Source organism: Alligator sinensis, unplaced genomic scaffold, assembly GCF_000455745.1.
Source record: "Alligator sinensis unplaced genomic scaffold, ASM45574v1 scaffold188_1, whole genome shotgun sequence".
In the NCBI taxonomy this organism is placed as follows: domain Eukaryota; kingdom Metazoa; phylum Chordata; order Crocodylia; family Alligatoridae; genus Alligator; species Alligator sinensis.
In genome coordinates this window covers 265304-276182 of record NW_005841903.1, presented here as the reverse complement: position 1 = coordinate 276182, position 10879 = coordinate 265304, and the positions used below count along the sequence as shown (strand labels likewise).

General features: G+C 46.6%; 1 protein-coding gene across 1 annotated transcript in view; it reads left to right on the top strand.

Annotated features, from left to right (window-relative positions):
- RET (ret proto-oncogene) overlaps positions 1-10879 on the top strand; it is a 90495-nt gene that overhangs the window by 37796 nt on the left and 41820 nt on the right. Inside the window, exons 7-9 of the mRNA XM_006018488.2 lie at positions 6295-6553; positions 8194-8319; positions 9732-9842. Coding sequence (XP_006018550.1) covers positions 6295-6553; positions 8194-8319; positions 9732-9842 — 496 coding nt within the window. The remainder of the gene's footprint in view (positions 1-6294; positions 6554-8193; positions 8320-9731; positions 9843-10879) is intronic.

Below are 10879 nucleotides of genomic sequence, written 5' to 3'. Positions count from 1 at the left end.
GGGGGGGGGGGGGGGTTGGAGCCCAGGGAGGGGCATTCCCACATGCCCTAGCAGGATGTGGAGTACTGAGAGGCATCAGCAGGGCTGTGGGGGCTGTGGCTGGGGAGTAAGGGACTGTGGCAAAGTGTCCCCAATTAGCCACAGTGCTAGTTTACCCACTTGCCTTTGGGCACACTACCCACCTGACTCACCTGCCATACCTTGTTGTTAATAAATTAGGATATTAATTAAGGTGGGAGGCTGCCCATTCTTGCCCCGATGCCAAGGGGCACTATCTGCAGCTCTGTTCCTCCCCTACACTGCAGCCCAAGCCTCGCAGATGGCATCCAGATAATAATACTCCCGACTTACAGCTGGACCAAGCTTAGACCTCGTTGTCACACCTCAGGCACGCTCACATTCATACCGCCCTCCTCTCAATAGGGCCCTTCTCTCACAGGGTCTCTTTCACACAATGACAACTCATACTGCCTTGCTCCCTTTTGGAGTGGGCCCCTTAGGCCATAGGCTTTACCTATGTTGTACCTTGGGTGGCAGACGTACCATCTTTTGGGCCTCTCCCGCGACCCTCACCCGGGTAGTGGCCAGCCAATTACCCAACTGGGTCTAAGCTTGCCTTGGCCTCTTCCCGGGGCAACTCCTTACACTTGGGCATACTGGGCTCCCAGCACTCTGGTCCTTCTCCCCCCACTGGGGCTCCTCATCTCCGCCCCCTTTCTGGGGCCACCCCTCACCGGGGTGTTCTTAACTCATGCCATGACTGGTGCTCCAAGGTCTCACGGGGACTCTCACTCCCCCCTGGAGCAGCAGGTCATTGTGCTCAACTATAGGTCTTACTTTTGGCCCACACTCAGCCTCTCAGCAGTGGAGGACTTACTGGGGTCAGGACTCACCCGTGTCTCCTAGACTGAGCCCCTTTACTCAGCCTCTGGCCCAAACTACAGCCTCAAGTGTCTGGAGACATACCTAAACCTACTGTCCTTCCCTGGGGCTCCACACCACCCCCTTCCCTGGGGGCTCAGGTGGCCATAGCTGTGCCTGGCCCCAGCTACCTTTTCTCTGGGTCCTACACCTCACAGGGCTCAGGTGGCCACAGCCATGCCTGGCTCCCACTCTTCCTCCTCAGGGTCTTGAAACCCACAGGACTCAGGTGGCTGCAGCCATGCCTGGCCCCACTTCCTCCAATGTTATGTGACCCACCCAAAGGTGAGGGCTAGGCTTAAGGTGTCTCTACCCACATTTCACCGGGGTGATAACTGGCCTGACATTTCCAGGGGGCTCCTGCCCCACTGAGAGCTCCACCAGGCCATCCACTCCTGGCAAGGTGAAGTTTTAGGTCATGCCCATGACCAGGAGCCTCCAAGCCATCCCCTGCAGCTTCTGCCCTTACCTCCAGGTTGTTGCATGGAGCCTTACAGCCAGGTGATGTTACTGCCTGGCTTGCCAGCAGCAAACTGCTCTGTTTATATAGGCAGCCAGGGATCTAAAATGGCTGCCGCAATCAAGTACCTGCTGGCTGTTGGGCTCCAATCTTAAACTGGCAGGCAACAACAGTGCCCTGCCACACATCTTCCACCTTAAAATAGTTCCTGGGGGAGGTTTCCCCTGCTGATCCTCCAAAGCAGGCTCCCCTCAGAGCCTATGAAAGCCCTCAAGTGGCAAGCACCCCCAAAGGTGCTCTGCCACAGGGACAGACAGACAGACCCACCAATGAGCACACAATGACACACACAGACACACACACGGAGACATGTCCCAGCAGGTAAGTCTGTGGAGGGGAAGGTGTTTGGGGAAAGAAAGGGGTGGGGGCCAGATTGAGGCCCCCAGATCAGGATGAAGGAGGAAGTGGGGCAGGGGCTAGGGTGAATGGTGCCTGGGGCCAGGGTGAGTCATGGGATGGAGCTGTGGTTCAGGCATGTGTTGGGGGGTCACATGGCTCCTGCCACTGCGTGCACCACCAGGGAGGCATGGGGAGCACATGGCCCCCAGATTTGTGTGCAGGGTGAAGGCAGGCTGTGTGCTGTGGACTCAGAGCTTTGTGCCCTGCTGCCATTGCCCCAGGAGCAGCGTGAAGCCATGCTGTGCCTCCCACCACCAGGCAGGCAGGGGATGTGCGGCGCAGGCAGTATGTGGCTCCTGAGGCAAAGGCAGCAGGGCATAAAGAGCCGTAGTCTGCAGTGCATCTCCACCAGGTGCACAGATCTGGAGGCCATGTGCCCCTCCATCTCATGCCCCACTCACTCCAGCTCCTGCTCCACTCCTTCCCTCACCATGGGGGCCTCAATCTGCCCCCACGCCCCTTCTCCCCCACAGACTTACCTGCTGGGCAGTGCTCTACATGCCACTGGGCTGTATTCCTGGCCACGTGAAGGCTGTGGCTCCTTATATATGTCTGTGTGTGCCTCTTCCCCCCTGCTACAGCTGCCCAGAGCCTGCACCCAGGCTGCCCTGTGGTCCTCCGTGCTGCCACCACCACCCCACTGAGCAGCCAAGAGGCAGCAGTGACTGCAGCAGAGTGGAGCCTGGGCTTGGGCTCCAAAACCATGTGTACAATTAATGTGTTAAAAAAAATAATGCAAACACCAACTAATGCGTTAATCATGCATGTTAACCACGATTACAACAATTAACCATGGCATAGGAGACACTATGGTGGGAGTCTACTACAGACTCCTTGCCCCGGATCAAGACCTTGACCAGGAGTTTGCCAGGGAGTTGACTGAGGCCACATGCTCCCAGTGCATGGTTGTCATGGGAGACTTCAACTACCCAGACATCTCGTGGGAAGAACGCTCGGCCAAATTGAGCAGTCGCAAAGCTTTCTCTCATGCATGGACAAGCTCTATCTGATGCAAGAAGTCTGTGGGCCGACGAGAGGTAAAGCGCTGCTTGACTTGGTACTGGCAACTGGGGACAACCTAATCAGTGACCTAACAATTGAAGGGAAGCTGGGTGACAGCGACCATGAGCTGATCACCTTCACCATCCACCGTAAAGCTGGCAAGTCAGTCAGTAATATACAAGTCCTTGGCTTCAGGAAAGTTGACTTCATCAAGCTAAGGAGGCTTGTCAGTTAGCCGAAAGGGGAGGGGAGTGCAGGATGAGTGGTTGCTCCTCAAGGGAGCAATCCTGGATGTACAAGCAAAGTCAATCCCGTCTCGGAGGAAAGGCAGCAAAAGGGCACAGCAGCCCCCTTGGCTCTCTAGGGAACTAGCGGACCTCCTGCATCTTAAAAGAAAGACCTACAAAGGATGCAGGACTGGATCCACCACCAAGGAGAAATACTCTGCACTGGTCCAGACCTGTAGAGAGCAAACCAGGGAAGCCAAAGCTGCAATGGAACTCCAGCTAGCTACAAATATCAAGGACAATAAAAAGTCCTTTTTTAGATATGTGGGGAGCTGGAAGAAAAGCAAGGGCATTATTGGCCCCCTGCTAAACCAGATGGGACAACTGACAGCTGACGATCAGGAAAAAGCAAACTTGCTAAATGGGTACTTTGCATCAGTTTTTCACCAGTCCCATGGGGACCCCCCTGCCCACTACGGGACAGGGAGGCCCGGGCGATGGAGATGCCTTACCCTCCATCAATGGTGACCTTGTGAAGGGAACACCTTGAGAGGCTGAATACCTTCAAGTCAGCTGGCCTTGACAGTTTACACCCCAGGGCACTCGAGGACCTGGCTAGCATCATAGCTCAGCCCCTGGCACGGATCTTTGAGAAGTCCTGGTGCTCTGGTGAAGCACCCGAAGATTGGAAGAAGGCCAATGTGGTGCCTATCTTCAAGAAAGGGAGGAAAGTAGATCAAGCAACCTACAGGCCCAGCAGCTTGACCTCTATCCCGGGGAAGGTCTTGGAAAAAATTATCAAAGAGGCCACCCTTAATAGACTGGCTGACGGCAACTTCTTGAGGGATAGCCAGCACGGGTTTGTTGCGGGTAGGTCTTGCTTGACCAATCTCATTTCCTTTATGACCAGGTGACCTATCACCTGGACAAGGGAGAGGAGATTAATATCATATATCTTGACTTCAAAACAGCCTTTGATCTGGTATCCCATGATCACCTCTTGGCAAAACTGGCCCACTGTGGCCTCAGCCTCACCATGATCTGCTGGCTGGAGAATTGGCTCCGCGGTAGGACCCAGAGGGTGGTGGTTGATGGAAGTCAATCGTCGTGGTATGCTGTGAGCAGTGGGGTCCCTCAAGGCTCTGTACTAGGGCCTGTACTATTTAACATCTTCATCAATGATGTTGTGGACATTGGTGTCAGAAGTGGACTGGCCAAGTTCGCCGATGACACCAAACTCTGGGGTAAAGCATCCACACCTGAGGACAGGAGGGCGATCCAGGCTGACCTTGACAGGCTCAGGAAATGGGTGGATGAGAACCTGATGGTGTTTAACACTGAAAAATGCAAGGTTCTCCACCTTGGGGGGAAAAACCTGCAGCATGCTTATAGGCTCGGCAGTGCTACGCTTGTTAGCACTACAGACGAAAGGAACTTAGGGGTCATGATTGACCACAAGATGAACATAAGCCTTCAATGTGATGCTGCGGCTAGTAAAGCGGGCAAAATGCTGGCCTGTATCCATAGATGCTTCTGAAGCAAATCCCAGGACGTCATTCTCCCATTGTACTCAGCCTTGGTGAGGCCGCAGCTGGAGTACTGTGTCCAGTTCTGGGCTCCACAATTAAAAAAGAATATGGAGAAACTTGAGAGAGTGCAGAGGAGAGCCACGTACATGATCAGAAGTCAGGAAAACAGACCTTATGACGAGAGGCTGAGAGCTATGGGACTCTTCAGCCTGGAAAAGCACAGGCTCAGGGATGGCCTGGTGGCCACCTATAAGTTTATCAGGGGTGCTCATCAGGATCTGGGGGAACGTCTGTTCACCAGAGCGCCCCAAGGGAAGACAAGGTCGAACAGTCAGAAACTCATCCATGACCATTTCAGGCTAAACATAAGGAAGAACTTCTTTACTGTCTGAGCCCCCAAGGTTTGGAATAGACTGCCGCCAGAGGTGGTTCAAGCCCCTACCTTGAACACCTTCGAGAGACATTTCGACATTTATCTTGCTGTGATCCTATGATCCCTGCTGACTTCCTGCCCCTGGAGCAGGGGGCTGGACTCAATGATTTTCCGAAGTCCCTTCCAGCCCTAGCATTTATGAATCTATGAACTAATTGACAGCCCTACTAAAAACCCAAATGAGAACAGGACTCTATTGTTCTAGATAATGTACAATATGTATATCCTCCAACTTGAGGTTGCAATCTAAATACACAAGCATGCAAAGTGAGGGAGGTAAAAGAACAGTGAACTTGATCAAAGTCATTGGAGAGGTGGGACCAGAACACAGATTTCTTAACCTATATTTCAGTGCCCTGTCCTTGTGAGCCTAGCTGCAGTTTCCTCAAGGAAAGGTAGGGTTTTCACATGTATCCATTTGCTCAGATATGCAAGAACTCTTTAAAATTTCTCTTCGAAATGGCAACCTCATTGTTTGTATTTAGAGTCAAGACTACACATAGGAATTTATTTTGTTCCCTTTCACAAGTCCAACAGAAATTTTAATAAAAAAAAGTTTCTGGCCTACATTGCAAATGCTTATACTTTTTAAAAAACATGAAACTAAGCAAGTTGAAAAATGTAGAATAAACATGGTCATGCAGATTCTGCTTTATTTTTAGTATGAATATGCATTATTATGAGTACATTAGAATGTGCTCATTAGTATGTATGAGTATAGTACATTAGTATGTATAGTATGTAAGTATATTAGTATGTGCATGTTGAAGCAGTGCACTACTTTAAGTTCTCTGGTATTATGAACTTATAAAAGAAACATTTTCTAGATTATTAGAAAGTCTCCATAGTTTTCCTTTTATGGTCTGGACAGTAAAATGAGTGAGAACTGCTGTAATTGAAGAAAAACAATTGAACCAGTGTCTCCCATATCACATAGGTTGCTCTCTGATTTTACTGGGAACAAGGCACCTTAACATTGGGAATCTGGGCCTTTAAGTTTGGCCTCTGCTTTTTCTCATTTATAAAAGTGCTAATGCTGCTGCTGCTTCTCTTCCTCTCAAGGTGCTGCAAGAAGAAAATACACTGAGGGGTGTGAGGCACTGAGATGCTTTATTTTGGGGGCTAAGTAAGAACAGTAATTATAGTTTGAATATTGCATGTCAGAATTTCACTAGCTTGAATTATCCAAAGATATTTTTGGCAGTAAAATGATACTGCCCTGCTGTTGTGGTTTGTTATCTCTTTGTTGTTGTTTGAGCCTAGATTGGAAAAGTCTGCATCGAAAACTGTATGAAGTTCTGTGGAGTAAACATTACCTACAGATTGCTGCCCCCCAATGTTAGCTGCTATGCTGTGGGAATACTTCAGGCCCGAGAAGAGAAATATGGAAGCCTGTATGTGAATGATTCTTCTGTGCTGCAGAGACCTGAATGCAAAGAAATACAATACCCTGTTATAGCAATGGACAAGCAGAGCAAGAAACATGCCAAAACTCAGCTCACTATTGTGTTGGAAGGAACACGTAAGGGTTTGGTTTGTGGACTTAAATTTCTCCTGTTCCTTTTCCTCCTCATCAAGTACAATTTTAGTGATTTAGAATGATCGGTCACTGTTATCTATTTGAGTTTTTAATAATTTGGTAAGTGCTCTTGTAATATGATCTATAAAAGAGTGAACTTAACTATAGACAGAAACCTGAAAAAACTGATCTTGAACACTGTCTGTGTTCAGCTTTGAGGCCTCAGATGAGTCCTCCCTCTAACTGATGTTTCTAGACACAATGTTAGATCAAAAGTAGGTACTGTAAATGCAGGCCCTCATAGTTTAAGGCCATTTTCTTTATGAGACTGTTTTGTACATGTGTGTTCTAAACATGTACTTCATACACACATGCTTCTCTCTAGGTTTGGCTTTCTAAACATGCATGCAGAACATGTCATAAAGATTTAGACTTATACGTACATGGCTTACCACACCCTCTGACAACTTATTGCAAGGGATAGAAAATTAGCTATTTAGCAACTGACAACTTCTTAATGATAAGATGGAGCAGTAGTTTATATGCTGTCTTTACTATCCCAAACTTTATTCAAAGCAACAGAATGATAGAAAAATAGCACCTGGAGGAGTGAGGCTCTATTGAGTGCTTCTCATTTTGTTGTTCATAATCTAATCTGGCAGGCAGCTTAAAAGCAGGCAAGGGAACATTAAACTAGTGAAAAACTGGACAGTAAAGTAACACATGTGGTCTATGTTAAGGATAGGTTCTCTTTCATTTTTCCTTTTTTTTGTATTTTCTGTTTATATACTTGTATTCATTTCTCTGCATTTTTATGGCAGCCATGGTTCAGTTGCATAAAGTTATCAGATTGAATCCAAATGAGTTTATCTGGCCCTTGATCCTATTCTGTGTTTGCTGTGATACATGATATAGAACTGGATGGGCTTCACTGCATCTCAGGCTTCAGGAGCTTAGATTATACAGACTGTCCCTTCTCTACAAAACTAAAATTCTGTAACAACTCTGCAAGACAAGAGCAGGTCAGAAGTATACTACAGGTCCCCCAAACTCTTCCTAGCTCCCTCAGACAATTAACAGTGTATGCAAAAAATTTTAGTCTTGATTGCCTCTTCTGATGTATCATGTGATGATCTCAGGATTTGAATTGGCACAGTTTGAGGAAATGGACCTGAGTCCAAAACGTTATTCCTCCAGATAGTTTTATGTTAGCATACAAAATTCATATGCTTCCTGTTGCTTATTGATATAATAATGCTGCACCAGTTCAGAAGTCAAGCATCCTGCCTTACTCTCATGCTTGATTGAAGCCACTAGCACCTGGGCCTCTTACTGTTTGTATAATAAAGTCTGTGTTACTGGCCCATGTTTCACTTCTACAGTTGCATATGTTGCACTAAGCAGCTGGAGAGAAGATCACTTGCTCCACCCTTTTTTATTTCATGAGACGAGTATAGGTAGTCTGATATCCTTGTTGTTATATTCTAAATTCATTAAAGGGCATGTCAAGGTATTAACTCAGGATATATTTCCCTGCTTTTAATTACATAAATTTCATTTGTGTCCAGCTGAACTGCATATGTATTCACCCCTTCTGATTCTACTGCTGACAGCACATGTTTTTCTGCTTCCCTATTCTACAGTTCTTGAGAGAGAGGAGGAGTGCCCAGACTCTTGTGCTGTGAGTAAGCACCGCATTGAATGTGAAGAATGTGGTGGCTTAGGAGTGCTAACAGGGAAATGCAAGTGGAGACAGGGAAGTGGAGAAGGTATGTACTTATGCAGTATAATGGGCCAGATCCTTAGCTATGCTAGGCTAGCATAGTCTCTTTGGCTAAGTACAGTCAGTCAAAAAGCCTAAGGCTGAATTGTTGTAATCTTCACAAGTTAGTCTAAACTGCAGAGATTGAACCAATAAGCAAGTGAAAAAACAGTCACTTTTGATTCTGGAAATGTAGCAACATGCCTGCAGTTGCCCAGACCAGAAGCTGGGGGTGCTAAACCATGCCTCCGTGCTGGGATGGAGCAGACAGCTTGGGCCAAGGCTAGCCCACCACCCTGTGAAAAGGAGTTTGTGGGAGAGGTGCAAAGCACCCTGGGATGTTGGGGAATTGTGAGTTAATTTGAATCTGGAAGGGATCTGGGACAGAAGTTCAATAAACTGATTTAATCTAAATCAGTTAAGTCTGATACTACATCCATCCAGGTTTAAACTGGTTTTGGCCATTTTGAAAGCGGTTTATGTGCACTGAACTTCTTTTCAGATTTGAACTGGTTTCCGATCACTTAGACTGGTTTATGTCTAACTTCTGTCCCTAGCCTTTAACTTCAGGGGATCTACTCCCATTTTATGTCAGCTGAACACCTAACCAAATATATTAAACCTTGAAGTGCATTAGCTGTTATCATTGTACAAATTACACATGGAAAAGGAATGAAAGTTGTATTAAAGGGGAAATCATCATTCTTAATTTAGTTCTGCTGTCTATCCAACACAGTAGTGGTAGGTGTTGTATTTGTAACCACTGAGTTACTGTCTTCTCAGTCATACTGGTTTAAGTTTCCTGCAATCCTGACCTGGATTCAGAACAGCTCAGATTCCATAAAAACCCAAAGCTAAATGTAACCAGTCATATACAGGCTGGTACTGCAGAGGTCCCAGTCCAAACTGATTTTTATGCTCTCGTACACTTAATACACAATGCTCATGTGACAAGTGGTACTTTCAAGGGTTTCATAGCAAAACTGATGTTTTGTTCATTATCTCCCATCTCTGTCACAATTTCCCTCCAACTAATTGTAGATTTTTTTCAATCTGAGGCCACAGAAATAGTTTGAACCATTTTGAAAGCTTCGTTTTCAGAATATTTTAGTGGCTAGTGTTGCAAGTAACCTCAAATAATACTATAGCTGAAAGCAAAGATGCACAGAAGGCTGCCAGAAGGACAAAACAGATAAACTGAAAACTTAGCATAAATTGTGTTCTTAATTGCTTTCAGTTATCGTCATCTTGCAGGTTACTTGTAACAACAGGAGGTAAAGGATTTATAGGGAAAGTATGATTAGTTTGATTTAAACTTTATCTTATGCTTCAGTCTGCCAATATGCACCACAAGAGTGCAATGAACTTATTTTCAAAGCATTATAGTATTAGTACAGTTGTTTGCTTGTTGATTAATAGGAATCACGTCCAATTATTCTACCTGCACTCCAAGCATCAAGACTTGTCCAGATGGCACCTGTGATGTTATTGAGAGCAAGGATCCTGCCGTGTGCCCTCAAGACTGCACAAGTATGAACTGTTTATTATTTGCTTTTATAAATAAAAGTTGAACAATGTTGCTCCTAGTTCAGTTTTCTTGGGTCTGGGAAGAACAGACTTTTATGCTGATAGAATTAGTCTTTCCACCATGGTAAAAAGTCTGACATAACCCCTAGAACCAAGGTAACTTAACACCATCTGAGTTGAATTGCCCCTGAAAGATGGGGGTTAAACTAAACTAGTGTAAGTTATGATCGCATTTGTGTTGTTCATTTCCACCAGTCATTTGCTTAAGGCAATCAGGGTATTGCCTGCTGTCCAGTCGCCTAACGATAAGTCAGTGCAATAGCAGCCTGTAAATTGATCTTCTCTAAGATATCAGGGGGTGTATACAGATGTTAGGGGAAGGTTAGATCTCATTAAAAACAGTCATCCAATCTAACTGAGTTTGCCCAGGTGTGTACCTTACACTTAAATCCCTAATTAGGTCAATATGAATGCGAACTGCACAGAAGTTTCAGAAAGCTTAAATCAATCTAAAAATGGCCGACCTGATATAAATCAACACTACCTCTGAGGTAATCTAGTTTAGATTAGGTTGGCCATTTTTAGATTGATCTAACTGTCTTGAACAGCTGGAATCTGAGCTGTTTGTACAGGTCCCAGTGCAGTCCTGAGGCTGGGGAAAGCCCAGCCACTGGCCCCAATCCCAGAATTGTGCTTTTCCTACCCACATCCTGGTGCCTGGCTATTTTTAGCCCACTTGGCCCCTTGTGTCTCTCCCTGAGCCCACCAAGCTCCTTCCCTAATCCCGCAAGCCACTCCCAGTGCCGCTTTTATAAGTGTTCGCTGGTGCTGGGAGCTGAGGAAGAAAGTCCCAGTGATGGAAGGGATGGGGAGATGTTGGGTCGCCGGGGGAGGAGAGGTTGTTCATTTCGGGGCAGGGAAGGGTTGGGGGGTTAAAAATAGCTCCTGGGCCTGGGTAGAGAGACCTGTAATCGGTTTAATCAAAAGGGCTTGTGTGGTCCTGGGGGGAGAGAGCCCCCTCATCCCACCAAGTCCCTCCT